The following is a 27,806-nucleotide window of genomic DNA, read 5'->3' on the forward strand; positions in this document are numbered from 1 at the left end:
ATGATCCAGTGGATGTTGGCAATTTGATCTCTGGTTCCAAACCAGCTTGAACATCTAGAAGTTCACGGTTCACGTATTGCTGAAGCCTGGCTTGGAGAATTTTGAGCATTACTTTACTAGCGTGTGAGATGAGTGCAATTGTGCGGTAGTTTGAGCATTCTTTGGCATTGCCTCTCTTTGGGATTGCCTCTCTTTGGGATTGGAATAAAAACTGACCTTTTCCAGTCCTGTGGAAGTTCTGCTGAGTTTTCCAAATTTGCTGGCATATTGAGTGCAGCACTTTCACAGCATCATCTTTCAGGATTTGAAATAGCTCAACTGGAATTCCATCACCTCCACTAGCTTTGTTCGTAGTGATGCTTTCTAAGGCCCACTTGACTTCACATTCCAGGATGTCTGGCTCTAGATGAGTGATCAGACTATCGTGATTATCTGGGTCGTGAAGATCTTTTTTGTACAGTTCTTCCAGTTCATACATATACACAAGAATAAATTCCAGTTTATATTGATGACTTAAATTTTAAAAACAAAACACCAGTAAGACTATTTGAGGCTTGAGGAAAACTTATCCTAAGCTAAAACCCTGGTTGCCCGTGGCTCTCATTCCGCCTTTTCCATTGGGCCCCTGGATCTACGTCATGGGATACTTAGCCAATGAGAATTGGGCATGGGCGGCATGTTCAGCCAATGGGACCCGGGCGGGAGATTTGAAAGGACCTCGGCGGGGGTGAGGGGGTGCGGCCGGACAGATTCAGTTGTTGCCAGCGGCCAAGGCACCACGGGTTTCTTTCGGGATTCTTGCTCCGGGAGAGGCCAGGTGATCCGGCAGGTTGGTTGCTCTAGGGTGGAGAAAGGGTCCTGGAAGGGAGTGAGGCCGGTAGCAGGGTGGGGTCGGAGAGGCGAGTGCGTGAATGCGCTCTGATGAAGCTAGCTTTTGGACTTGCGCCCTTTCACCAGCACCGCCCCCCCCCCCCCCCCGCCCCGCCCGGGCAAACACTTCCGGCTAGATCGATCCGACCCCTTACTCTCTCTCTCTTTTTTTTTGCTTCTCACGGCTCTGTTTCTCTTCTCTGCCCAGTTCCCTCCCCCTTTCCCTCTACGGATGGCCCAGAAGGAGAACGCCTACCCCTGGCCCTATGGCCGGCAGACGGTAAGGGCTTTCTCACTTCCCCTCTCCCCACCAGCATGGCGACTTCCTGCTTGCAGATTCGAGATCCTGCAGATGACGATCCTCTTAGCACTTTTCTCCTGGCTTTGCACCAGCGCATGGGCCCCAGTCAGGTCATTTGTAGCCACATCCTATCCGATGCTACCAGTTTGAATTTGACCAGCCTGTGAGGACCTCTGAAGAGCTGAGCCTACTTGTCACATACAAATGGCGTCTGGGACTGAGCAGGCAGGGTCTGGCCTATTAGGCCATGAATCTCAACTGTTGTCCTGAAAAAATAGGCTAGGCAGGAAATAGATATAGGCTATTTAGATGAGTTCATAAGTTTAAAAGGTCCAAGAGAAGTCTTACTTAAGAATTTGGATTTTAATGACTGGTGTGACATATGCATCTAAAAAGCTTTATTTTCCAGTTGTCCTAACACCTTTAATTGAAGAATCTATCCTCTGATTTGAAATGCTAGCATTATTGTATATATTAAATTCCCACATATATGTGGATTTATTTCTGGACTCCATTTTGTTCAACTTGCTTATTTGTAAATCCTAAATTCACTGTTTGTGAACAAGTCTGTAGGAGCACTGAGACTCTTTCTCTCTTGGTTAAGGAAGAAAGAAGGGGCCCTACATGAGCTTTGTTCTGTGTTAGTGGGGCTTGAGTATCCTGGAGGGTCACTCTATCCCCTTGTCCACCAGCTTCCTCCCTGGTGAAGCTCTGAATGGGGAGGCTGAATGAGATAACGCTGTCATGTCTACACCAGTCACTCCCAAAAGAAAGTGGTGTGTGTTACTCAGAAGTTGAAAGTGACAAGTGCTCCAGGACCATTAGAATAGCCTTCAGTGTCCCTAAAGCCTGTTGTTGCAAAGGGGTAAATACTGAGATTTGCTGAACACTCAAGGCCCCAAGGATCTTATCTGAGCCTTAACAGACCAAGCTTAGGGGACTATAAGAATACCTCTGTTCTGAAGCTCCTTGAATTGTGGGTGTTCATTACCCCAGCCTCTACTGCCCCCTGGGGTAGGGGGCTGGGTAAATGAGTGGTGTTATGGACAAGACTGAGTAGCAAAATTGTGGTCTCATTGTTCCTCTTTGAACTGGGGATGGGATGGGGTAGGTGGGTGGCTTTATAGGAAGGCCTGAAATGCTGCCTGTAGCGCATTCCAACCCGGTCACTGGGATAAAGGCACCCTCAGAGCTCCCCTCTGGTCCTTCTCAGGCTCAGCCTGGCCTGAACACCCTGCCCCAGAGAGTTCTCCGGAAGGAGCCTGTCACCCCATCGGCACTTGTCCTCATGAGTCGCTCCAATGCCCAACCCACAGGTAAACTAGCACAAAGGGAGGGGACTGACCTGAGGGAACTAGGGTCTGCAGAGGGTTGGTGGGGATGAAAATGTCAAAGGATGGCCTCAACTTCCCTGTTCTTTCCTTAGCTGCCCCTGGCCAGAAGGTGGTGGAGAACAGCAGTGGGACCCCCAACATCCCAAAGTAAGCTCCGCAAGCTTTGGTGTAGCAAGAGAGGGGGTGGAATAAAGGAAGGAGGAGGAGGGATGCAGGCGAGAAAGCCTGATCCATCCTCAGCTCCCCTGGAAGAGAAGCAGGACTACAGGCAGGAGGGGCGGAGGTGCAGAGAGAAGGCAAACACCTCAGAGGACCGACTAACCACCACTCAGCTGCTCCACCACTGCTTCCCAAACAGGCGTTCCTTCACAATCGATGACTTTGAGATTGGGCGTCCTCTGGGCAAAGGCAAGTTTGGAAATGTGTACTTGGCTCGGGAGAAGAAAAGCCATTTCATCGTGGCGCTCAAAGTCCTCTTCAAGTCTCAGATCGAGAAGGAGGGTGTGGAGCACCAGCTGCGTAGAGAGATCGAAATCCAAGCGCATCTGCAGTACGCTTAATGTCCCCTGAGCCAGAGACCCCTGCCGCCCCAACCCCACTCCTCCTCCAACCCCACCACATCTGGACTGTCTTCTCTGCAGCTGTGGCCACGCAGCCCCAATGAGCTCTCAATCCCAGCCAGAGCCTTGAATCCAGAAAATCACCTCCAGTCCCCACTTAGGACTGCCACCTGGCTTCCCCTACCTGGCCCAGACCTGACCCACTTTGCCCCAATGCGACCTGTCATCTTTCCCATTTCCTTAGGCCAGAATGCAGCCTGATGCCTCCTCTGTCTCCTCTCCCAGACATCCCAACATCTTGCGTCTCTACAACTATTTCTATGATCGGCGAAGGATCTACTTGATTCTGGAGTATGCCCCCCGGGGGGAGCTCTACAAGGAGCTGCAGAAGAGCCGAACTTTTGATGAGCAGCGAACAGCCACGGTCGGGGCGGGTGGGCACCTGGGGTACTGGCAGGGGCCTGGAGGCTGGGGGGATGCCATTTGCAGCCCGAGGTCAGTCCTTGTCTGACTGTCTGTTTTTGGCCCCCCAGATCATGGAGGAGCTGGCAGATGCTCTGACATACTGCCATGCGAAGAAGGTGATTCACAGAGACATCAAGCCAGAGAATCTGCTCTTGGGGCTCCGGGGAGAGCTGAAGATTGCTGACTTCGGCTGGTCGGTGCACGCCCCCTCCCTGAGGTATGGTGGGCCAGAAGGCCAGCCCTGGGTATGAAGCCATTCAAAATAAAACCACTCCAGATCTTGTTACCCAGAGACATTTTGGGTTGTTCTCATGTAAATATATAGACACAGCAATATCTTTACAAAAATAGGAGACTCTGGGAGTTCCCTGCTGGTCCAGTGGTTAGGACTCCAGCTTTCACTGCAGGGGGCCCAGGTTCAATCCCTGGTCGAGAGAACTAAGATCCTGCAAACCATGCAGTGTGGCCAAAAACAAAAATAGGAGACTCAGTTTTGTTACCCAGATTTCTCACTTGAAACATTGGGACCTTCTTGCCATATCACTGAGAATATTCCCACATCATTTTTAGTGGCTTCATAGTATTGCACAGTAGAAATGTAACGTGATTAAGCAACATGTGGTTGATGAACATCTGAAATTTTTCCTTTAATCCTAAGGTGAACGTTGCCCTCATATCTGATTTACTTTAAGGTGCGGCCCTCAGTGTGGAAGTGCAGTCAGAGTGTTAGTCCCCCTCCTACCCCAAAGACCCCATCAGGGCCTGGTTGGAAGACCCCTGGCACGTCCTGGGGTGGGTCTGGGCTCCCTGTCAGGCTGCAGGGAAGGAGGGAAAGTCTGGATCTGAGATCCCTGTCCCCGCCCCAGGAGGAAGACAATGTGCGGCACTCTGGACTACCTGCCCCCAGAGATGATTGAGGGGCGCACGCACAATGAGAAGGTGGACCTGTGGTGCATCGGTGTGCTCTGCTACGAGCTGCTGGTGGGAAACCCGCCCTTCGAGAGTGCTTCCCACAATGAGACGTACCGGCGCATCGTCAAGGTGGGAGGCTGGCCCCTGGGGTCTGGCTGGAGTTTGTGTCAGCTCAGGGGCTGGGGCGGGGAGTGGGCACACTGTTGCTGTTGATGTTAAACCCTGCTAATAGAGTGGGAAGTGGAGGCAAAAGCAGCCAGGATGAAGCCCTTCTCTCCTTCTTGCAGGTGGACCTCAAGTTCCCTCCTTCTGTGCCCTTGGGAGCCCAGGACCTCATCTCCAAGCTGCTCAAGCATAACCCCTCAGAACGCCTGCCGCTGGCCCAGGTCTCGGCCCACCCTTGGGTCCGAACCCACTCTCGCAGGGTGCTGCCTCCCTCTGCCCCTCAGTCTGTCCCCTGAAATGTCCCTGTCCTTTTCTCAGTTGTGTCTGTGTCTGTATATGTGTAGTTAGGAGGAGGGGGTCCCTAGTCTGTTTCTGCATCTGTCTTTTACCTCGTCTTTATTTAATAAAGGCTGAAGCTTTTTTTACTGATGAGTGTAGATGTTTACAGGTGGAGACTGCTGTGAAGGAAGTCGTCATCTGTGGTGAGGAGGCGAGGGAGTTGCCCGTGCTGGGCAGTGGGGTGGGCACTGCATCACCACCCCTGGGAGCACCCTTTAGCACTGAGAGCAACCTCTCAGCTCTAACCCCATCTGGTTAGCTCCCAACCATCACACTTCCACATCTTTTCTTTCCCCTGCTCTGGCTCCCAGGCCTGGGGATGCTGGGGACCTGGCTGTACTCTGCTATGCCTGCACACCAGCCATCACCAACCGTCTCCACCCACCTTCTCCTATTACTCCCTCTTAGTTGACCTCTAATCTTTCCCTTTCCTGGATCAGTCTTGCTGACCTAGGAGCAATTAAAGTTGTCTTTTTTGTTTTTCTGCTCTGGTGAGGATTTAGCACAGGAATAAATAGAAGCTGATGATGTCTAGTTCCTGACCTAAGGTTTCACTGCTATGTATGATGCTTGCAATATGGTGCTTCCTGTAGGTTTTGTTCTTTTGTTTTGGCCACCCAGAGCAGCATGCACAATCTTGAGTTTCCCTGACTAGGGGACGAACCCATTCCCCTTGCAGTGGAAGCTTGGAGTCCTAACCACTGGACTGTCAGGGAAATCTCTTGCTGTAGGTTTTTGATACATGTCTTTTATTAGGTTAAGGAAGGCCTGGGCTCTTCCTAGTTCATTAAGGGTTTGGTGTTTTTTGAAGCATGAATAGGTGTTGAGTTTCACCTAATGCTTTTTCTGCATGTGTTTATTATTTGTACTTTTAAGCCATGTTGTGTAGAACATCAATAACGTTTCTTATTTTTATTTCATCTCAGATACTCATGCTATATTCAATTCCTAGGGCTACTGTAACAAATTACCACAAATCTGGGTGGTTTTAAACAGCAGAAATGGATTCTCTGACAGTTCTGGAGGCCAGAAGTCCATGATCAAGGTGTCAGTAGCACCACCCTCCCATATATGCCTCTAGGGAAAAATCCTCCCTTGCCTTTTCCATCTTCATGTGACTCCAGGCACTTCATGGCTTGTGGCTACATCACTCCAAGCTCTGCTTCTGTCTTCACACACCTTCCTGTCTTCGCTTTTCTCTCCTCTGTCTTAAAAGAACACTAGCAATTTGATTTATGGCTCACCTAGATAATCCAGGGTAATGTTATCTCTCAATCTTTAATTATATCTGCAAAGACCCTTTTCCCAAAAAACACTGCATTCATTGCTTCCAGAAGTTAAGACACTGACATATCTTTTAGGGGGCTACCATGCAACCCACTACATATGCCCACAAATTAAAATAATTGAAGGACAGTATAGGGCTTAAAAAAACAAAAAACCAACAGTCTTCCCATTTCTCTCTCCCCAGAGACAAATCCTTTTGGATCTGTTCCAAATCCTTTTACAGTTTTGCTTTTTTTTTGGTATTTACTTTGTATCTCCAAATCACATGCTTCTGTCACTACTTTACATTTTCAGTTTTAGGCTTTATCTATCATTTTCCTGATGCGAATGTAAGGATTTCATTCTTTCACTCCACTGCCACCAGAAACAAGGGCATTTTCTGTCCCTACATCCTTCTGGTGTAGTTATATCATAATTTTGGTTAGGATTTATTCATTTGACAATAGTTACTGAGTGCTCTCTGCAGCCCAGGTGCTGTTCTAGAGGCTGAGGGGTGAATAAATGAGAAGAAAAAAAAAAATCCTCAACACAGGAAGCTTGCAAAAAGTGGTTGCAGTTGTAAACAGATTGTAATGGGAGGCCTCACTGAAAAGATAATATTTGAAAAAGGACTTGATGGAGAAAAAAGGTGAACATTTTTCTTTGTAGTTGTTCAGTCACTAAGTCATGTCTGACTCTTTGCAACCCCATGGACTGCAGCACACCAGGCTCCTTTGTCCTCCACTATCTCCGAGTTTGCTCAGATTCATGTCCATTGAATCCCTGATGCTATCTATCTCATCCTCTGCTACCTTCTTTTTGCCTTCAGTCTTCCCCCAGCATCAGAGTCTTACTTCAGGTGGCCAAAGTATTGGAGCTTCAGCTTCAGTCCTTCCAATGAATATTCAGGTCTGATTTCCTTTAGGATTGATTGGTTTGATCTCCTTGCAGCCCAAGGGACTCTCAAAGAGTCTTCCCCAGCAACACAATTCAAAAGCATCAGTTCTTTGGCACTCAGCCTTCTTTATGGTCCAACTCATATCTGTGCATTACTACTGGAAAAATCATAGCTTTGACTATACGGACCTTTAATATATTTTGTGGACTCGGCCTCAAAAAAAGGGGTGGGCCGAGAGGACGACGGGCGTCCTTGAGACGGCGACGGCCCCAGCCAAACGCCCCCTGGGCGGCCCTCAGGCCTCCGACTATCCGAGGAGGAAGAGGCAGAGAACGTTGGGGGCGCGAGCTGCCACCCATTTGCTTTTACATTTGCAAGAGCAAATGTAAATCCTTGAGGCGGCAGCATGTCTGTCTTGTCACAGGAACAGTGAGAAGACCAGTGCCTCTGGCAGGACCAGTGAGAAGAGAAGGAAGAGAAGAGATCAGAATGGTACCAGGGCTCTGACCTTAAGGGCCATTAACTAATTTAATGTTCTACCTAAAGGCAAAATCACACACCATCCTCCAAGAGGAGACACTCAAAACCTGGTGAAGGGGGCAGGAGACAAGAGAACAGAGGAGCAAATGAGAATTCTGGTTCCATCCTGATCAACTAAGGTGCGATTCAATCCCGACGGTCCAAGCAGGATATACTACTTTCATCCCAAGAACCTCTTTTAAGAAACCCAATCCTGGTTCCCCACTAGAAGCGGTTACTAAGCAACAAATGTGGGCGGAAAGAGCCTAGCTCCGCCCCTGGAGGACTCAGGCGTTTCAGGATCTTCATCTTTAAGATCTGCCTTTTCAACTTTTCGAAAGGGCGGGGCAACGAGCGCAGCTGTTACCTCCTTCTCTCCGCCCTGCTGGCTCTCACGTGTGTTCGGTAACTCAATGACAGCTGGTCTTCTGGGACTTCCTGGTTGTTGGGACCAATCAGAGTGCTCTTCACATCCTGACCATTGTCAGCCCGAGGCCAATCGGCGCGCCTCTAAAACGCCCCTTAAAGGCGCCGCCAAGGCCTCCCGAGCCGGGGCGAACCAATTCCTCGGTTCCTGCCCCCAACTGCAGTATGGAGTCGCCCCGGGGGCGGCCTGGGCCCGAGACGGACCTGCTAGCTCTGGGGGAACAGCAAGCTGCGATCTTCGGCGACGGCCCGGGCCAAACGCCCTCTGAGAGGCCCTCAGACCTCCGACTATCCGAGGAGGAAGAGGCAGAGAACGTTGGGGGCGCGAGCTGCCACCCCAAGGCGTCCCTGAAGACTTCGAGCTGCAGCTTTGTCCACCCTCCGGAATGGGAAGCTCCGGAGGACAAGCCGGGCCGTGGAGGGACGCTTTCTGGAGCAGGAAGCCTCCTGGGGGCGCCGGATCCCGAATTCGACCTGCACGGGTCCTCCCGGTTCAAGGACCCTGAGCCGCCGGAGGCCAAGGCTGAATCCGAGAGGGTCTGCCGTCGAGGGAGCCCTGTAGGCAGCGGGATGGATGTTGAGCAGAAGGAAGACGACGACGAGGCTGCGGAAGCCGGCAGGGGTGGCCGTTCGTTCTCCAGCCGCCTTCAGGACAGCCGCAGCTTGGACGGGTTGAGCGGGGCGTGCGGCGGCCCCGCGTCTTCAGGGGGTGCAGAATCTGGCGCAGGCGGCGGGCGGCGCGCCACTATCTCCAGCCCCCTGGAGCTCGAAGGGACGGTGAGCCGCCATGGCGACCTCACCCACTTTGTCGCCAACAACCTGCAACTCAAGATCCGTCTGAGCGGCGCCCCTCAACCTCCGCTCCCTGCCCCTACGCGGCCCTGTTCAGCTCCCACACCCACTCCGGCCATCCCTCCCATCGACCCCGACGTGCTGCGGGACCTGGAGCGGCTGAGTCGGGAGCTGGGCGGCAGGGTGGACCGTCTGCTTCGCGGGCTGGGAGGTGCGGTGCAGGAGTTGACAGCTCTGAGCGTGGGCTGCATCCAAACCTACCGCGATGCAGTGGACTCTCTAGGTGAAGCTGTGGACATGAGCATCAAGGGCATGTACACCCTGCTGGCGCGCTGTGAAGAACTGGAGCGGGCTCTGCAACCGGTTCAGGGACTGGCGCGCCAAGTCCGGGATATCCGACGCACCTTGGAGGTGTTGGAGGCCCTGTGCAAGTGACTGGGAAGGCAGGAGAGGCCTGGCAACGCCAGGGACCAGCAGGATCCTTAAGGACTCTTCAAGGAGCCCTGGTGGGACCCGCCTGCTGAGAGGAGGGAGGCCTATATATGGGAGGTTCTTCCAGATACGTTTAGCATGCCGGCGACCATTCGCTGGGCCTTATGCAGGTGTATATCGGGAAGTTCTAAAGGCTCTCCTGGTGGGAGGGTATGATGCTCTGCTTCTGTTCAGTTGGCCATCTGCAGCTACCTTGTTCTCCCAACTCTCTTTAGAGCACCATCTCTGGAAACCCGGGGCTTTTGGTCTGGGCTTGGGAGATGTGACTGTCATATGTTATCAAGAAAGGAGAACAGAGGAGACCCCAGCCCCCACTGTGGCCACTCTGACCTCCAGTAGTCACATCTCAGGTGCCAGGGGCTGTGGGAGCTTGTGTGGTCAAAGACCACACACCACGCAGACAAGGACGCATACTTAAAGATGGATAACCTCCTGCTTTTGCCCTCTGGCCCTCTACCATCCCATTTCCCCAGTCATAACCTGGGCGGAGCTAGAAGGAATGTATTGCGTGGTAGAGGAGGTGCATTGGGAGGGGTCTCTCTGCTCTCAGGGTTCAGATAGAATTGTTGCTGGTTTTGAAGCCCACCTGTTGTGGAATGTTCTAATCAGTTTTGGCTTTCTGAGTTTTTGTGGAATTAAAGTGCTGCTGCTGCTAAGGCTGAGGCTGTGTCTGTGTGGGGTTACAGGGATTGATGAACCAAAGTAATGGGAATGAGGGTCAGTCTTTTCGTGGAGTTTTCTTGGGGCTGGTGCTGGGAGTGGGGTGGGGGTCTCCGGCCACATATGGAAGGATATGTCCTACTCCTAAACAGCAGATCTGAGGAAAGGTAAGACACAGGTATGGGCTGAGAGATGCAGTAAAAGCAGAATCAGAAGCAAGGAGATCTAGAAGAAAAAAGGGAGGAAGGGTTGTCTTAGTTCCTGAAGTGGACAGGCAGGGACTGGGCAAACTGGTCATCTGTGCTCTAAAGACTAGAAACACTTGCTAGCTCCATTCTTGACCCCATTTCTCACACTCTGCTGATCAGTGCCCTATGAATGGTCTAGGACAATCTGTGCCAATTGCTGGCCGCCTTCCGTTTACAGTCACATAGTAAATTTCAGAAGCTCCCGTTATGGTGAGATTTAGAAACAGATCACAATAGGGATCTAGTTCCGTTAAACTTTCCTCCTGTAACTCAAGACACTAGGTCTTTGGGCTGAATTTAAAGACGTTATTCCTCGCCTCGAGGTGTGAACAGTTCCGGAATTGGAGATGTTGCTCCACACACCTTCCTTAACAACAAAAAATTGACAGTAATTTCTTTAAAAGAAGGCGATGGCCCTGGCCCGTACGGGGATCGAACCCGCGACCTTGGCGTTATTAGCACCACGCTCTAACCAACTGAGCTAACCGGCCAGTCGACAAGAAGCTTTCTCAATATGGATCTATGTAAAATACAAATTACTAATCAGTCCTATCTGTGAGAAAATCTCAAAACGGGTAAGCTTATTTGGGAAAACAGGGAAACAGACTACGAAAACGGAATCACTTATCATTTCGGGAAGTAAAAGCGAAGCCAAAATAGTGGCAAACACAGATAATGTAAATAGGTGCTTGACTGGCAGGTCGCCGTGCCAACATAGAGCGCAAGGCTGACAGCATGCACCTAGCGTTGAGGTGCACAACCGGCAATAGAAAAGGCCGTCTGGTGGCCACGGTAGACTCCCTAAGAGATGTGGAAAATTATATATAAGCCAGAAGCCTACGACTCTTTGCTCGAGGTGTAAAAGCAACCCGTACCTCGGGAGGCACCGCTGGGATTCGAACCCAGGATCTCCTGTTTACTAGACAGGCGCTTTAACCAACTAAGCCACGGCGCCCGCGCGCAACCACCTCCCCACCTCATTTCCCTGGCCAGGTCAGTTCCAGGTTAGGTGAATGAATGCCGGGATACCTTTCTAATTTTCGGTCGTACTGGAAAACAAGGTAGAAGGTGCGAAATCCGCGGATGTAAAACGGGATAGGTTGAAAGGATGACACAGAAATTGAATCCTGGCACACACAAGGTTATAAAATATAAAGACAGCTGCGAAATCGCAGGCCGACGAGGATGGGATTCGAACCCACGCGTGCAGAGCACAATGGATTAGCAGTCCATCGCCTTAACCACTCGGCCACCTCGTCCACAGGAAAGCAGTTTAGGATCTCCTCTCTGGGGTCTGGATTCTTCCTTCTCGGAGAAAGCGTGAACCTAACTACGTCGCGTAGGGATGGTGTCCTGAGGGATCCCGCCCGGCACCGCGAGGACGACTCGCAGGGCTCTGGCTGCCGAGCGATATCCTAGCCTGCGCGAGCACCCGACTCGGGGTTGGATTTCTGGGGCGTGCGTCACTCCTCAGGAACCCCGCTATCCGCCCAGATTTACAGTCCCCGGATCTACAGTAAAAACTATCGCGAGATCTTGGAGCTCCCCCCCCTCCCCGACGGGGCGGCTCGGGACTTGGAGCCAGGGACCCTCCCCTTCCGGCCCCTGTGAAGTGTTTCTTCTCTAATCTGCTGGATGGGACCTCAACAGAGTTGCAAATAAGAATAAATAAAAGCTACCCGAGCTCTAGAAAAGGGAACGCTGACCCCGACGTGATTTGAACACGCAACCTTCTGATCTGGAGTCAGACGCGCTACCGTTGCGCCACGAGGTCGGCCGGCCACGGGGGTGGACAGGTCTCCCCATGACGACTGGACGATAAGGCGGCCGGCTGTGGCGATCGAGATGCTGAGGGCCTTCTGGAACTTCTAAAATCCCCCGGTGTGGTGCTTGCTCTCTCCCTCCGGCCTCGTGGGACCAGCAGGGCCCGCCACCCGGAGGGCAGCGGCTTTGTGGGCTCCGGGTTCATCGGTGCCCCGACCTCGTCGCCGCCCTCCTGCAGACCATAAGGCGGCCTAGAGCTGGTTCGCTGGGGGTCCCAGAGTTCACAGCCCAGCGGGGACGGACTGGCACAGAAACGTGTGGAAGGACTGGGAATACCAGGCCGAAGGTGATGGAAGCACGTCTGGGACAGAGATTAGCTTTTCCAGCCCTTAACAGCCGCCTGCGGAGCCTTCCAGATAGCTACTCACAGGCCCCAAATTTGGAGTTTCGGGTTTAAAGATCCAGGGTAGAATCTTGGCATCGGTAATTTTGTCACTTTTGACGATTCTGAGGAATCCCTTACCTACAATGAAATGCACAGATCTTAAGTGTTTATTTTGATGCGCTTTGAAGAATTCAGCCCACAACCCTTTCAAGATAGAAGACATCTTCTTCATCCTACAAGGTTCTTTCTTATCCTCTACGAGTCGATCCCCCCGCCCTTCACAGAGGCAACCACTGTTCTGATTTCCGTTGACATAAATATCTGTACCTGTTAAAGCTCCCCAGGTGAGACCAGGCTGGAAACTTATAAAGAGGAATACCAGAAGCTGGAAGAACGCCACCCCCCCCCCCCTCCGCCACACACCCACCCAAACACACACACACACATTTGCTCATTTGCTTCTTGAAGGGTGAAAGAAGTTCAAGGGTCCAGTACCGCCAAAGAAAGTTATCAGGGACTACAGACAAGTCAAAGCCAGCGGAGAAGCCTGACCTTAATTGACTGGGCAACATCCTTTAAGAGCCTTCCCCCTTGGTTGTCATGACACTTCTGTCTGCTGGCTTTCCCCTATCTTACCGTCCCCCTCCCTCCAGACTCTTTTTCTGTCCTTTTTTCCTAGGAGTTCTGGCTTCTCTCTTTATGCTGCACACCTTCCCTGGAGTAAACCCTTCCCTGGAGTCAGCCATCACTTTTGTGCTGAGGGCTCCTGAATCCTGCTCCCACCTCTCTGGATTCAGTCTAGTGCCTGCTGGACACCTTCACTTGACCCTGTCATCCTTCGAAAACTTCCCACCTCAGGCGGGACTCAAACCCACAATCTCCCAGCTGAAACAGTACACCTCCTGTCAGAACTTATGAAGCTGAGGTTCTTTATGTCTCGGCATAGAAGGAATTCAGGGAGAGGCAAAGAGATAGGTAAGAAGTAGATCTATTGAGAGAGACATGACATGAGTTTGAGTAGGCTCCAGGGCCTGGCGTGCTGCAAAGAGTCGGACACAGCTGAGCGACTGAACTGAACACGCTCCATAAAAAGTGTGGGCCATCTCTGAAAGAGCACTGGGAAATATAATGTGGTAAGTTTTTATGGGCTGAGTAATTTCAGAGGGTAACAATTGGGAGGATTATTCTAACTACTTAGGGAAGGGGTGAGGATTTCCAGAAATTGGGCCACTGCCCCCCTTTTTGGCCTTTTATGGTCTGCCTCAGAAGTGTCATGGTACCTGTGGGTGTGTCCTTCAACATGTTAATATACAGGATGGGCATGTAATAAGGTTTAAGGTCTACTGGAAGTTGAATCTTCTGCCATCTTGGGCCTGAACGGTTCTAACCATTTTTCTCTCCTATCCAGTTCTCAGTAGCTGCATCATTCTTGTAAAGGTTGTGCCCTGTCCCCTTCCCTCTTGTCTCATTTCCTTCCCAGTCTTCTGCACTCTCAGTTAGAGGCCAAGCTGAGGCTTGGATTCATCTTGACTCTTTCCCCTTCCTCGCTTCCCATTTCTAGTCACCAAGTTCACTCAATTTCATTTCCTTCATAATTCTCCTGTTAGCCCTCATTCCCTATTCCCACTGCCATCTCGCTGGATGACTGTAGTAGACTCCTCCCTAATGTCTCTGTCTCCAGAACAGTCAAAGAGAATCATCTTTTAAAATGCTAACATGATTCCATCATGCTGTGGCTTAAAATCAATGCCCCATTGAAACTGCACAACTCAGACGGGATTCAAACCCAGCCAAAACTGATTGGGACTTGAACCCTTGGGTTAGGACTTGAACCCACTGTCTTCTAGTTTAAATTGCTCACCTGGTGTGAAAAACTGGTGGGAAATGTTCAATGGTTGCTTCAGTCTGCATACTCCTGAACCCGAAGCTCAGATTAAACACCAGAAAAAGAGAGACAAGCAAATGTGGTGTGTTGCCTGTTAAAAGCCCAAGGCACTAGTCATGTACATTTTCAAGACAAAGGATCCTACATCAAAATGCCATACTGATAATTTACATAAGGTTTACCAAGGTAACAGTCCAAGTAAGCATTTACAAAGTGAGCAACAAGTCACCATGACTCCCGACCCTCTACAGAGTTGAGAAAGAATGCTATTCTTTTAAGTTTTAAGAAGTAACAACAGCAAATAAAAGTTACACTGTAGCATTAGAAGAAAGGGGAAAAAATTGATCTGTATAGTTGAGCAGTCACTCCCATCTGGTTAATATGTAACGCAGGTGCACACTGCACGTTAGGGAGGGAAGGAAGAGGCCCAAACAAACACAGAGAGAGAATTTTATGTTCAGTTTTTCTTATCCTGCCTTTAAATATAAATTTTGTTTTATCACCAGAGTGAGGGAATTCAAGGCTAAGATAGCTACATAACAAACTTTGCTATTTCTTTAGTTTGCTACCCCAAGCACAAACCCCTTTGTTAATTCTTCACAAACAATATTTCTTTGTCAAAAAACAACATATAAACAGCCTCCTTTGGTCTCTTTGGTAGTCCTTTTTCTGTGAGATTTCCCTGTGTATGAATTAAATTGGATTTTTTCCCTCCTATCAATCTATCTTATGTCAATTTAATTATTAGATCAGCTAAAAGTACTCAAGACAGTGGGATGAAAATTTCTTCCACCTGGACAGAACTATTTGGTGATGTCTGGGATTTGCTTCAAAATAATCCAGTGGGACTGGGAGGCAGAATATAGCTGAAACAAGGTTGGCCAAGGAACTTCAAGGAACTTGAAGAAACATCTTTTGACTATCTCTTTGACATCTGAAATTTTTCACACACTGGTTTAGAAAAAGGAAATCCATTTAGTACATTGGGGACCTGCAAGAGAGAAAAACATTTTTTCTGTTTTGACCACATTTCCTAAAATGAAGTTTTAAGAACAAATGATCTATTTTCAAAGAAAATTTCCTTGATCATATTGTTCTACTATTTCCTTTAAAATTTATTTATTACAACTTTTACCGTGCAGATTTATTATTTGTTGACGTGTTTGTTGTCAGTCTCTCTGACCCCAGGAAGGTAGAGACTTCTTCCTTGTTCCTCAAGGATATGAGCCCAGCACAGTGCCTGGGACTTATTTGTTGAATGAATGAATGAATGAATGAGGAAATTAAAAAATGCCTCTTGGGCTTGTAGTTTGGACCTAAGAGGCACTGAGATGGAGAGTAGTAATAAAAGAAGTGTTCACATTTTGAAATATATAGGGAAGTCATTCTGGCTTAAACATTACACAACTTGAATTTTATCCTAACTAAAATAGCCTGCTTGTGGTCTATCAAACACACTTTGTATATCTGCTTTAATTAAAGGAAAGGGTACGTTGACCAGAAGTAAAAAATGACCATGTTAAAAATAAAGATTAAATGCCCCTTTCCTGGGACACCTTTGATGTGATGATAAGAGATGCTTTCCAGGTGCCAAGGCCATGCTGACCTGCTGTATATTAATCATCTGGTCCTTAAAAAAGAAAAAAAAAAAGAAATGTAACCCTGACTTGTATAAAGTTCTTTGTTCTTACAAAATGCAAAACTGCACTGAAAACGATGCTTGCGCTGGGGCAGTTTCTCAGAGTAATCTGGGAAAGGAGCTTCCAGTCTACTCATTAGTTTGGCTCAAATAAAACTCTTTTCTATTCTTATTATGGATTATCCATTATTATTCTTGGGAGATGATCTGGTAGGGGGTGGGGGTGGGGGTGGGGGTGGGGGTGGGGGTGGGGGCTGGAAGTTGTGACTTGACTGTTAGCCATGAACTCCGGCGAGAACTTTCCGTTCTGCAGGAAATCACCTATAAGGTCCGAAGGTCCGTGAGGTCCCAATCGTGAGAGATGCTTAGACTATAGCTGGGCAAAGAGACTATAGCTGGCCATACCTCTAAGAGATAAGGAAATCGTAGAGTCTGAATTTCCGCCCTCGACTCTTGCCTCCCAGCGACGCGGGGTTTCATTCTCTTCCTCCACTCCCTTTTCTGATACCGTTCGTCCACTTCATTCCCGCAACACGCCTCTCATCCACACCCTAGTTCAGGAGAGGGGCTCTTTTCTGTACTCTGCAAACCCCTCGCCAATCTGAGCAAGCTGGCGGCGGGGCGGGAACCAGAATCAAGGAAAAGTTCAGGTACACGGTCGGCCAACAACCAGGGGCTCCGGGACAATAAAGGGGCATCCACCTCTCCAAATTCGGCCTAGGTCAGGGAGAAGCTACACGGATGCGGAGGATGGAAGAAAAGAGAGTGTCCAGGCCTCGGGCATGTTGACGCCCTAAGGCTGGAGTGGTGGTGACTGTGGCGTCCGGAGGGTCATCCTGGGCAAAGTAGCAGGGGCTGGGGCCCAGGCCGCTCCCGGCGTGGGGAGACCCGGAGGAGCGAGTGTCCGAGTTTCCGTTCGCCAGTGCTGTGTGGGCTGACTCGGCAATGCAGGGCAGCCCCACAACACACTCTCAGGCTGTGCAGACAACTCGTCTGCACGCGGGAAGGCCGGCGGCTCGATTCTCTGCATCCGCTCGGGGTCTGCACAAGGTATTGTGGACCCGGACCAACGTTTCCCAGAGGGCCGGCGGCGGCGCGATAATTTGCAGCTCTCGCGAGACTTTCAGAGGTCCCGTCGGAGCCCTCGTTTTTGCGGTTACCAAGGCAACTGAGCGGTGCCGGCGTAAGCGGGGAAGGCGGCGTACGTCGAATTTTTGTCTGCTAGCTCAAGTGACCCTCCTTGAGCTTCCAGCCCCAGAGACAAACGGCCTCTGCTCCAGGCAGTACCTCTTCCCCTGGGGACCATGGGCCGGATCTCGGGGCTCGTGCCCTCTCGCTTTCTGACGCTCCTGGCGCATCTGGTGGTCGTCATCACCTTATTCTGGTCCAGGGTAAGACCCATGGCCCTCTTCTCGTTCCTCCTTCCAATTTGGGGTGGTCCCAGCCCCGCCCCACCCTTTGTCCCCCGGAGCCTTACACGGTGGAGTCCTCCCATATCCCGCCGCCAGACCCTCTTTCAACTTCTCTTTTTTTCTGCCCTGCGCCCTAGGACAGCAACATCCAGGCCTGCCTGCCTCTCAAATTCACCCCTGAGGAGTATGAGAAGCAGGACATTCAGTGAGCATGTGGGACAGGGTGGGCAGAATTAGGCAGTAGTGGGAGTGAAGGGGTCTTAGAAAAAGTCCAGAAGGCCTAAGCCACTTCCTTCTTTTCTGCAGGCTGGTGGCAGCGCTCTCTGTCACCCTGGCCCTCTTTGCAGTGGAGCTGGCTGGTTTCTTCTTAGGAGTTTCCATGTTCAACAGCACCCAGAGCCTCATCTGTATCCTTTCTACGTGTACTCCTTTCCTCCTCGGCCCTTGTCCACCATAACGCCCTTCAGCCACTTAACTAGGCCTTTCTGGCACAATGGTGTTTGCTCTAACAGGCAAACAGAATCCCTCCTGTGGAGAGATGTTAGGCAATGTGGAAGATTTAATACAATCTCGGATCACTTTTTGAGCTCCTGCTACTCACCAGGCACTGGAGATCTCAAGATGGGAGTACAACATAGTTTTCTATCTTGAGGAAAAGGGAGACGCACAGACATCTGTAATTCAGTGTGATAAGCACGGGTGCCATCAGATGTAAAGATACAAAGCACTTTGGGAAAGCAGAAGAGACAAAGGAAGTGAGGAAGATGGATCAGGGAAGGCTCTCAACACCAGGGTGCTGAAAAGTGATCCCAGCAGTGTATTGTGTCCCTGTGAGCATTTCTGTGTGCTTGGAGTAGATCGGGAGTCTACTACTTCACCTGAAGGGTCCAAACTAGATACGGGATGGAGGTAGCTTGGTTTCCCAGCAGGGCAGGCTCAGCTCTGGCCTCTACACATGGCCATCCTAAAACCCAAAAGTCTGGGCTTCTGGCTCTGGCCTTTGCAGTGTGGTAAAGGGAGCGAGAGATTCCTTGCTCACCAGGAGCTGATTGTGAATGCAGATGCCAGGCCCATCACCGGCCTTTTCTGGCTCATCACTACCTGTTGATCCAAAAGCTTTCCTTGACTCTGGTGTATTCCCAAGCCATCGGGGCTCACTGTGGTGCATCTGTGGCCCTGGCCTTCTTCATATTTGAGCGTTGGGAGTGCACCACGTATTGGTACATTTTTGTCTTTTGCAGGTATGGTAGCACCTAATGTTTGAGGACGGGGAAGGGAGGTTTACTTTAAATCTGAAGATTTCTCCTACCCAGCCCTTTACTCCATGTGTAAGATACCAGATCCACTCCACATTCCCGAGTCTTTTTGAAGTCCTCCCCTCCTGCACTCCTAAAACTTCCCTGGTGGCTCAGACAGTAAAGCATCTGCCTACAATGTGGGAAACCTAGGTTCGATCCTTGGGTCGAGAAGATCCCCTGGAGAAGGAAATGGCAACCCACTCCAGTGTTCTTGCCTGGAAAATCCTATGAACGGAGCAAAGAGTCAGACACGAGTGAGTGACTTCACTGTCACACATGCACTTCAGGGGGTGAGGGGTGGGATCGCTGGCTTGAGGATCTGGGTATTTTTATTAGAAGGAACTCTGAACCCATCACCTACCTTCCTCAGTGCCCTCCCAGCTGTCACCGAAATGACATTATTCATCAGTGTCTTTGGGCTGAAAAAGAAACCTTTCTGATACCTTCGTGACTGGAAGTAGGGATGAAGGCTGAAGCAGTGAAGGACCACTCACCCTTTCTGGAAGAGGAAGGCTTCAGCCCTCCTTCTAACACTGCATTTAGTGAAGGATGTCAGTGTTGGGGTAATTATCTCTCGAGTCTGGGATTATCTGCGTTTTGTTTACAGTCCTTTGTAATAAAATATATTTTAGGATAAGATCAAAACTTACAGAAATTTTACAGGAATTCCCTGGCTGTCCAGTGGTTAGGTCCCAACGCCTCCACTGCAGCAGTCACGGGTTCAGTCCCTGGTGGAGCAACCAAGATCCTGAATGGTAGGCAGCGTGGCCAAAAAAAAAAAAAAAGAAATCAAGACAAAAATTTCAGGAGAAAATTGGGGTGGCCAAACTGCTATAGAAATGGAAGGCTGTTTTCCAGCCTTGTACTGTTAAGACACTAAATGTCGCTTCTATTTTAGTTATTACGGTAGATTTTTGGCGGAAGGGAGTGGGCGGAGATATGTAAATAAGGTGATGCTTAAGGGTAGTACCTCGAGCTCTTTAAGAGAGTGAAGCATTCTGGGAGGGATTAGCGTTTGCTATTTTGACAGCCAAATGGAAAAATATATTTTAAAACATCTGCAAATAAATTGAACAACAGAAGTGGAAGAACCTGGATAGCTTTAGATTGCTCGGACTAACATGTCGTTTACTCACCCTCCCTGTTAGCGGAGTCGTATTTCCGGAGTACGGAATATTGCAGCGTTCTCGGTATCGTCAGGTAGGATAATCCTTACCTGTTCCTCCTTTTGGAGGGCAGAATGGAACATGATGATTGGAGTTCGCATGATTCGTGATTAACGGCTCTGCGTAATCAGGACTTGCAACACCCTGATTGCTCCTATCTGATTCTTCCTGACGATCCGTAATATTAATATACTCTTAAGATCAGATTGAGTTTTGTTGTTAGTTGTATCCACTTCAGTGTTCTTGCTTGGGGAATTCCCAAGGATGAGAAAGCCTCGTGTGTTGCCGTGTTTCGGGTCGTACAGAGTCCGACACGATTGAAACGACTTAGCAGCAGCAGTGTTAGTTCTAATGGCGTCTGTAAGGTTTGGGGTGTGTTGTATTTTTTTTTTCCTTTTCTAAGAGTGTTTGGTTTGGGTATGTTTGTGTAGTGTATGGTTTTTCAGGAGTTTTATTCCCAACTCGAGGGACCTTAAACCACGATTCGTTTCTTTGCATGAATCCTAATTTGCTAGTTGATTTTTTTTTTTTCTTAATTTCATGAAGTTTATCTGGGGACATGTTTTGTGTACCTCCGATATTCCAAAAAGTGGTTCTTTTAATGTCTGTCAAATTTGGGGTGTCGTGAATGAATGGCTGTCAAAACTTCTATCTCGCCATGCCAGGAAGGGTCACGTGCTAAAGGGTAGACTTCCTTGGTGTTTGGGGCGCCCAACCCAGAAACCTGGCAAAGGTTACCTGTGTACTCAGTAGTCTGATTAGAACACCCACCCTAGTTTTTGTCTGGTGGCCCCTGGCTAGAACATGTTCAAAAGAAAGTTATTGAAACACACTATTTGGCATTAGAGAAGAAAGTTCTACCTTGTCACAGGGTAAGTGTTCTCACAGGGGCACATTTTTTAAGGAAAGATTCAGTGTAGACGTTTTAATCTATACTTTTTAGTCCTAAATGGTGGAGCCCACGCCATTCTAAATAAGCAAAAGTCATCAAAGGAGATCTTTTCTGGTGGAGCCCCCTCAAGTGATGCTTTCTGTCTCTGCACACAGCCCTTCTTCATGAGTATTCACTCAGAGAATACTTATTCAGCACTTGCTATACACTATAGTGGTACCCAGGAAATAGATGTGAATGTGACCTATACTCGGCCTGGGCCATCACAGATATTATAGCTCAGGGGGACAAAGAACAATCTCTGGTACTCCCAGAGTACTTTAATAACAAATTATGATAAATGTTTCAAACTCGACTTGCAGATGCTATGGAGTAGGGATAATCTGCCCCAGGTGGCAGGAGTGTTGCTCCTACAGGAGCAGTTTGAGTGAGGCCTTGGAGTGTGGCTGAAGCAGAGAGAGGAGCAGATTGTCCAGGAGGCAAGAAAGGTGGGTATTGCCGGTCATGGTTACAGGCTTGACCAGGAGAGTTACATCCCATGACAGCCTGACTTTAACCACACCCAGTGGTGTGCTTACTGATTTGTGAAAGCTGTTTGTTTTTCCAGAAACATCATGGACTGATTGTTAAAAACAGCTATATCAAATATTGAATATGTAACCTTGCAATTAAATAAATAATATTTCTAAAACAGAGGGGGATTTCCCTGGCAGTCCAATGGTTAAGACCTAAAAAAACCCAAAAAAACAGAAAACCCAAAACCAGAGTAAGAAATACTCATCAGTTCCTGGTTATTTTATAAATTTACTATTATATGGTTTTGAGGTTGTTTGCATTTATGGTATCTGTATGGTGGGAATACTAAGAAATGATGTACTACTTTGTATCTCTTTCCAATTTATTTAGTGACATTAAGTTAGTAATTTGAAACTGGCCTAAATGGGAGTATTTATACTCCCCAAATTGGCAAATACTACATATCAGGCTTTGCTGATTGTCTAGATTTTAAAAAGTGATGGGGAAAATGTTAAATAATGCAGGTTAAGTCTTTAAGTGTCATGTCTGTAACTGTTATACTACAAATATCACACACACACACACACAACAATGAAGTATTCCCCCAGGATTTGAAAACTTATCAGCAAAGAATCACTCAAGTCATTGAGGAACCTGTGAAGTTTCAACATATCTTCAGTGTTTCATTTTTATCTTAATCAAAAATGTAAATAAAAATATCAACCAATGTTTATGTTACTATCTTTGTATTAATACTTTTGATATAATTCCATTTATGAAATTATGGATACAAGAGTAGAATTTACAATAAAGAATATTGTATATTTTATTATTTGCAGATTCTGTTGCACATCCTTTATATCAGCAAAATTTATAATAAACTTATGTACATATTTGAATACATACTCTTCTTGGAGAGTGGGTTGTTAAACATTTACCAGCACTTTCTTGCTCCTCCAGTCCTAAGAAATCGTTCATCACCAGTGATGATGATCACCATCATCCTTGTTCCTAAATTCAGAGGTTCTTTCCAGACTTTGGCTCGACCTCCTTTCTATATGTTGACCATTACCCTCATTTGAAAGTTGTTCTTCCTTCCTTTCTGAAAATTAGCTCCCCTGGCTTACCTCCAACTATTCTGGCTGCTCCTTCTTAGACTCATCTAATGAATATTGATTGAAAACCCACAGCTGGCCAGCCACTGAGGACACATTATAGGGTTGTCTCCTCCCTTTCCCCTGTAAATGGTGGTCACTCTTCCTTGGAGACTTCATCCACCTCTTGTCTTCAAGCATCACCTAGATGGTGCTGGTTTCCATGGCTTGGCTCTGTTCTGTGAGCCCTAGCAGGGGGCAGAGACCGGAATTGAGCTATGGAGCGGTTTAAAGTGTACCCGCTCTCCTCCAAGGTAATGTGATGGCCAATAAGTCACTTAACCACTTTGTGCCTCGATTTCTTCATCCACTTCAACTATATATCTCTTAGTCAACACCAGCCGCTTTGCCAATTAGCATCAAAAATAGGTTTTCATTTTATTGTGAAATTAGTGCCTTGTTAATCAGCATAAGTCAATCATGAAGAAACAAAAACCGCTGGATTCTACTTATATGAGTTCCAAGAGTTGGCTCAAATTCATAGAGATGGACGGAGAAGGCAATGGCACCCCACTCCAGTACTCTTGCCTGGAGACTCCCATGGACAGAGGAGCCTGGAGGGCTGCAGTCCATGGGGTCGCTAAGAGTCGGACAAGACTCAGCGACTTCGCTCACTTTCATGCATTGGAGAAGGAAATGGCAACCCACTCCAGTGTTCTTGCCTGGAGAATCCCAGGGATGGAGGAGCCTGGTGGGCTGCCATCTATGGGGTTGCATAGAGTTGGACACGACTGAAGCGACTTAGCAGCAGCAGCAGCAGAGGGATGGAATGTAATAGAAGGGTGCTTGCCAAGGTTGTGGTGGGTGAGGGGGGAGGGAGGTGAGGAAAATGAGTTGTTTAGTGAGTAGTGTTTCAGTTTCACAAGGTGATAAGTGTTCTGGAGATTGGGTGTATGATGATATGAATATACTTAACCCTACCAAATTGAACAGTTAAAGATGGTTAAAATGGGGTCTTCCCTAGCAGTCCTGTGGTTAAGACTTGGCTTTCCAATGCAGGGGTATGGGTTTGACCCCTGGTCAGGGAGCTAAGATCCCACCTGTCTTGTGGCCAAAAAACCAAAACATAAAACAGAAGCAATATTGTAACAAATTCAATGACTTTGAAAATGGTCCAAATTAAAAAAAAAAAAACTTAAAAAAAATTCCTTAAAAAAATGTTTAAGATGATAAGTTTTATGTTATGTATTTTTTATGATTTAAAAGTAAAAAAAAAAAAGAAAAAAGATCAGTGGGGAAAATCATTAGTCAATAAAGTTTATTAGGGATTTCCCTTGTGGTTCAGTGGTTGAGAATCCACCTTCTAAGGCAGGGGGATGCTGGTTCCATCCCCTTAGTGTTGGATCTAAGATCCCACATGCTGCAGGGCAAAACTAGGCCCATGCTGGCAACTAGAAAAAAGCTCATATGCCACACCAAAACCCAGTGCAGAAAAAGTAAAAGGCAAGGAAAAAAGAGTTTATAAGAACTGAGTAGCCTTTTGGGGAAAATATGGATCAATACCTTATACTAATATGAATGATAGATAAAAGGTTACAGCTTGAAAAATAAAACCACAAAAGCACTTAAAGAAACTTTGACATTTCTAACCTTTTTATTTTAAATAACTTTAGATCACGGAAAACCTTCAAAAATAGTACAAATTTCCCATATACCCTTCACCCAACTTCTCCAAATATTGACATCTTGCATAGCTATGGTTAGAATTATGGAACAAGAAAGTTAGTGTTGATACAATACTAGTAACTAATCCTCAAGTCTTATTTGAATTTTTCCAGTTTTCCTATTGATGCTTTTTTTTTTTTTTCTGATTCTGGGTGTAATCCAGGATTTCACATTGCATTTAGTTGTCATGTCTCCTTGCTATGCTATGCTAAGTCGCTTCAGTCGTGTCCAACTCCGTGCGACCCCATAAACGGCAGCCCACCAGGCTCCTCCGTCCCTGGGATTCTCCAGGCAAGAACACTGGAGTGGGTTGCCATTTCCTTCTCCAGTGCATGAAAGTGAAAAGTGAAAGTGAAGTCGTTCAGTCCTGTCCAACTCCTAGCGACCCCATGGACTGCAGCCTTCCGGGCTCCTCCGTCCGTGGATTTTCCAGGCAAGAGTACTGGAGTGGGGTGCCATTGCCTTCTCTGCCTGTCTCCTTAGGCTTTTCCAATCTGAGACAGTCCTTTGGTTTTTTGTTTGTTTGTTTGTTTCCCTCTCATGACCTTGACACATCTGTAGAGTACTATTGAGTTACTTTGCAGATTGCCCCTCAGTTTGGATTTTTCCAATGTATTCTCATGGTTAGATTGAGGTTATGCATTTTTGGTAAGAATACCACAGAAGTAAATAGTTTGCAGTGAAGAAGACTTCAACAAAATTCAAGAGTCATAAAATATTGATATATTTAAATACATACTTAAAATGTTAAAAGTATGTATGGTAAAAAAAATAAGCTAAAGTTAAAAGGTAAATGACAGTCTAAAGGAAGATATTTATAACATATTAGAAAGGGCTAAATTTGATACATAAAAATGTCCTACAAATCTATAAGAAAAATAACAACTCAATAAAAATGTACAAAAAATTAGGTAGACATTTCACAGAAAAGGAAAGACAAAGAACTCTCAAGTATTTGAAGAGATAGCTGACTTTATTCACCACACGAGAAATGCAGATCATGCTTAACTTACGTCATCAATGACCAAAAAAATTTCATAGAGCTGAAGAGGGTATTGGCTTTAAGTAAACAGGCCTCATCTGTTTGTTGGTGAGAGTAACAATTGGTAACACAACCCCATACCCTAGTGCCTCTCACCTTCTGAGATGGCCCACACTCTGTGTAATGAGTGTATAGATCCCTGAATAAACCTTTCATTTTTTAAAAAAAATAACACATCTACCTGAGATCAATTTGCCAATATTCCATCAAAATCACCATCACAAAAACTTAGGATTTACCCTTTCTAGGTCTACAAAGACCAAGACCTACCCTTTGACCTAGGATTTTCACATCTAGAAACTAGCCCTTCACATTTGCACATAGGTAGAATGGGAATGTGTATATTATTCCTTGCAGCTTTGCTTGTATTGGCAAAAGATTGGAAACGAATGTCTGTCAACAGGGGATTGGTATCATTACATAACCATGAAATACTGTGCAGCCAGGAGCAAAGTAAACTTTATACATGGTTCTGGAGCAATCTCCAAGATACTTAAGTGACAAAAGCAAGTTGCAGAACAGTTCGTGTAGTGGTCTTCCATTTGTGTTAAAAAAGGAAAAACAAAGGAAAAAAAGAAAAAACGGAAAGCAATATGCACAGAGCATCTGGAAGGAGGCAAACTACCAGGAGGACTGGTGGCTGAGTGGTGGAAGCTGGGGGACTGGGGAAAAGGGTGGGAGAGAGACTTTCTCCATCTGCTCTTTTGAACCATATTCATTAAAAAAAAAAACAAAAAAACCTAGTATTTTAAAAGATTGTGAGCCTGCAGCTGCTTCTATTCCCTGTCTGGAAATGAAGCTAAGGCAGAGGCCAGCAGGGCTGGACATGGAGAAACCCATCACCGATGACATCATACAAGCACCTGGATCCTGCTGTTTCCAGTCACTCTCCAGTCATGTGAGCCCTCAGAGTCTCCTTTCTGGTTTAAGTCTGTCTGAGCCGTGTTGGCAAGTGTCTTGATCACTTGCTCATTACATCCATCAAAAATCCCGGTGGGTGCTTCATTTTTTCCCTTTAGTTTTATTGAGGTGTACTTGACAAACATTTCTTTCTTTCTTTTTTTTTTTGCTGTGCTTCACAGCTTGTGGGATTTTAGTTCCCAGACCAGGGATTGAATGTGCACCCTCAGCAGTGAATGAGCAGACTCCTAACCATTGGACCACCAGGGAACTTCCCATGCTGTGTTCTCATGAACTCTTTTCTTATATACTAGTGTAGCTCTAGGTGCCAGCATGGTGCTTGGCATAGTAGAGTGAAAGAGCCCTCATTTAATAAACAAGGAAAATGAGGCCCAAGGAGAAAGCAGCTTTCTTCAGGACATCGCTCAAACAGAGAGATAGGACCAGAACCCGAGACTCCTGGCTATCAGGTCAGATCAGCTGACTCAATTCAGCAAGTGTTTGATAGAGGAGCTTGCTAACCCCAGTGAATTTCTGATGAATGGAAGGTTGCAGAATGAGAGTTTGGGATCAGGAGGCCTCTCAGGCCTGCTGTGCTGGGTTCTCCTTTGAAACACTCCTCACTGAGACCATGCTTCACTGTCATTCATTATCTACTTGCCTGTCTGGTTTCTGTGCAGAGCAGGGAGAACTACACAGATTTAAAAGACATCACTTTATTATGTTTTATACAAAAAATTTTTAAGAGATATTCTATATATATAAAAAAAGTTGACTAACCAACTTTAAAAAAGACCCTATCAAGGCATTTCTCTGACCCTAGGTGTCTCCAGATGTAAAATCAAGACAATATCTACTTTGGGATTTTCCTGGTGATCCAGTGGTTAAGACTCTGCACTTCCAATGCAGAGGATATGGGTCCAATCCTTGGATGGGGAACTAAGAACCCACATGGCGTGGGGCCCTGGTTAAAAAAAAAAAGGGAAAAAAAAAAACAAAAACGGGGCCTACGTCACAGGATTGCCCTGTGGGCTGATTGGTCATGGGAGGTATTTACAACAATGTTCCTAAAAGCACTGTTGTAACAGTGACAGAATTGGTAACCACCTAAAAGCCAGTCCTTGGACTTCCCTGGTGGTCTAGGGTGAAGACTCCACACTCCCAGTGCAGAGGACCCCGGCTGGATCCCTGGTCAGGGAGCTAAGATCACGTTCTCCCACTGGTAGCCAAAAGAAAAGAAAATCCACAGCTGGTCCTTGAGGGAACTAGTTAAAGAAACTGTGGTGAGACTTATAAGCATGGAAGATTGGCCATGAGCATTTGTCTTCTGCGCCTTCCATAACTTAAGTGGATAACAGGAGTCAGACAGGCATATGTCTACAAGGACTAAAGAAACAGTGGATTAAAAGATTTCAACAAGGCTTTGGAGGCTGGACAGTGGACTAAGGGTTTTGACAGACCCAGACCAAATAGGACATGATGCCAGAAGATCCTGGAGTTCCCCAGACTCCGGGTCAGGGCCTGGCTGAACACAGAGGGGGCTGAGAGCCTGTGTTCAGCGTATTGAGAGACACTCTGGTCTCCTTTATCCTCTCACATCCGAGTCACGAACACTGCCCCTCCACCTGCTCACTTTGGGGGAGGCTTTGGACGTGGGGACCCCAGGCACCACAGGGGTGAGGCTTGAGGCTAGAAATAGGAACCACCCTCAAACCCACTCCCCCGCCACACACACACACACAGGGCAGAGACAGAGAATGGGGGATGTTTTCCTCTCAAAAAACTGAGTGGCCCCAGAGAAAGTCTGTCACTTGTCAACATTTGGGGGTCTGCATGAAAAG

At 47.5% G+C, this 27,806-nt stretch overlaps 3 protein-coding genes, 1 long non-coding RNA gene and 5 other non-coding genes across 13 annotated transcripts; 4 read left to right on the top strand and 5 right to left on the bottom strand.

Moving 5' to 3' along the window:
* The first annotated feature begins 674 nt into the window (after window positions 1-674).
* On the top strand, window positions 675-5,034 carry AURKB (aurora kinase B). 5 transcript variants are annotated; one of them, XM_055576597.1, is made up of 9 exons: window positions 678-829; window positions 1,079-1,150; window positions 2,385-2,487; window positions 2,598-2,652; window positions 2,864-3,055; window positions 3,351-3,489; window positions 3,599-3,747; window positions 4,397-4,571; window positions 4,730-5,034. In XM_055576597.1, exons 2-9 carry the CDS (start codon window positions 1,103-1,105, stop codon window positions 4,901-4,903), a joined length of 1,035 nt encoding a protein of 344 aa, XP_055432572.1. In that variant the 5' UTR covers window positions 678-829; window positions 1,079-1,102; the 3' UTR covers window positions 4,904-5,034. The 5 variants fall into 5 exon arrangements, with proteins under 5 accessions (XP_055432575.1, XP_055432572.1, XP_055432574.1 ...); XM_055576598.1 differs by having other exon boundaries at window positions 741-817; XM_055576600.1 differs by lacking the exon at window positions 4,730-5,034 and having other exon boundaries at window positions 675-829; window positions 3,351-3,499; window positions 4,397-4,533.
* Window positions 5,035-8,051: 3,017 nt separating this feature from the next.
* BORCS6 (BLOC-1 related complex subunit 6) lies at window positions 8,052-9,997 on the top strand. Its single transcript, XM_055576602.1, has one exon. It carries the CDS (start codon window positions 8,221-8,223, stop codon window positions 9,280-9,282), a length of 1,062 nt encoding a protein of 353 aa, XP_055432577.1. The 5' UTR covers window positions 8,052-8,220; the 3' UTR covers window positions 9,283-9,997.
* Window positions 9,998-10,664: 667 nt separating this feature from the next.
* TRNAI-AAU (transfer RNA isoleucine (anticodon AAU)) lies at window positions 10,665-10,738 on the bottom strand. The gene has a single exon. It is a non-coding gene; the product is annotated as a tRNA-Ile (tRNA).
* A 390-nt stretch (window positions 10,739-11,128) lies between these two features.
* On the bottom strand, window positions 11,129-11,202 carry TRNAT-AGU (transfer RNA threonine (anticodon AGU)). Its single transcript has one exon. It is a non-coding gene; the product is annotated as a tRNA-Thr (tRNA).
* Window positions 11,203-11,320: 118 nt separating this feature from the next.
* Window positions 11,321-16,995, bottom strand: LOC129649310 (uncharacterized). Its single transcript, XR_008713082.1, has 3 exons — window positions 16,326-16,995; window positions 14,258-15,272; window positions 11,321-12,534 (listed from the first exon to the last, which is right to left on the bottom strand). It is a non-coding gene; the product is annotated as an uncharacterized LOC129649310 (long non-coding RNA).
* Window positions 11,425-11,506, bottom strand: TRNAS-GCU (transfer RNA serine (anticodon GCU)). Its single transcript has one exon. It is a non-coding gene; the product is annotated as a tRNA-Ser (tRNA).
* Window positions 11,950-12,021, bottom strand: TRNAW-CCA (transfer RNA tryptophan (anticodon CCA)). Its single transcript has one exon. It is a non-coding gene; the product is annotated as a tRNA-Trp (tRNA).
* A 76-nt stretch (window positions 16,996-17,071) lies between the features above and the next one.
* On the top strand, window positions 17,072-20,119 carry TMEM107 (transmembrane protein 107). Its single transcript, XM_055576603.1, has 5 exons — window positions 17,072-17,311; window positions 17,470-17,537; window positions 17,639-17,739; window positions 18,477-18,573; window positions 19,001-20,119. Exons 1-5 carry the CDS (start codon window positions 17,225-17,227, stop codon window positions 19,068-19,070), a joined length of 423 nt encoding a protein of 140 aa, XP_055432578.1. The 5' UTR covers window positions 17,072-17,224; the 3' UTR covers window positions 19,071-20,119.
* LOC129651904 (U8 small nucleolar RNA) lies at window positions 19,824-19,959 on the top strand. The gene has a single exon (XR_008714401.1). It is a non-coding gene; the product is annotated as a U8 small nucleolar RNA (small nucleolar RNA).
* Window positions 20,120-27,806: the final 7,687 nt, after the last annotated feature.

The sequence above is a fragment of the Bubalus kerabau genome, chromosome 4 (genome assembly GCF_029407905.1).
Source record: "Bubalus kerabau isolate K-KA32 ecotype Philippines breed swamp buffalo chromosome 4, PCC_UOA_SB_1v2, whole genome shotgun sequence".
Classification (NCBI taxonomy): domain Eukaryota; kingdom Metazoa; phylum Chordata; class Mammalia; order Artiodactyla; family Bovidae; genus Bubalus; species Bubalus kerabau.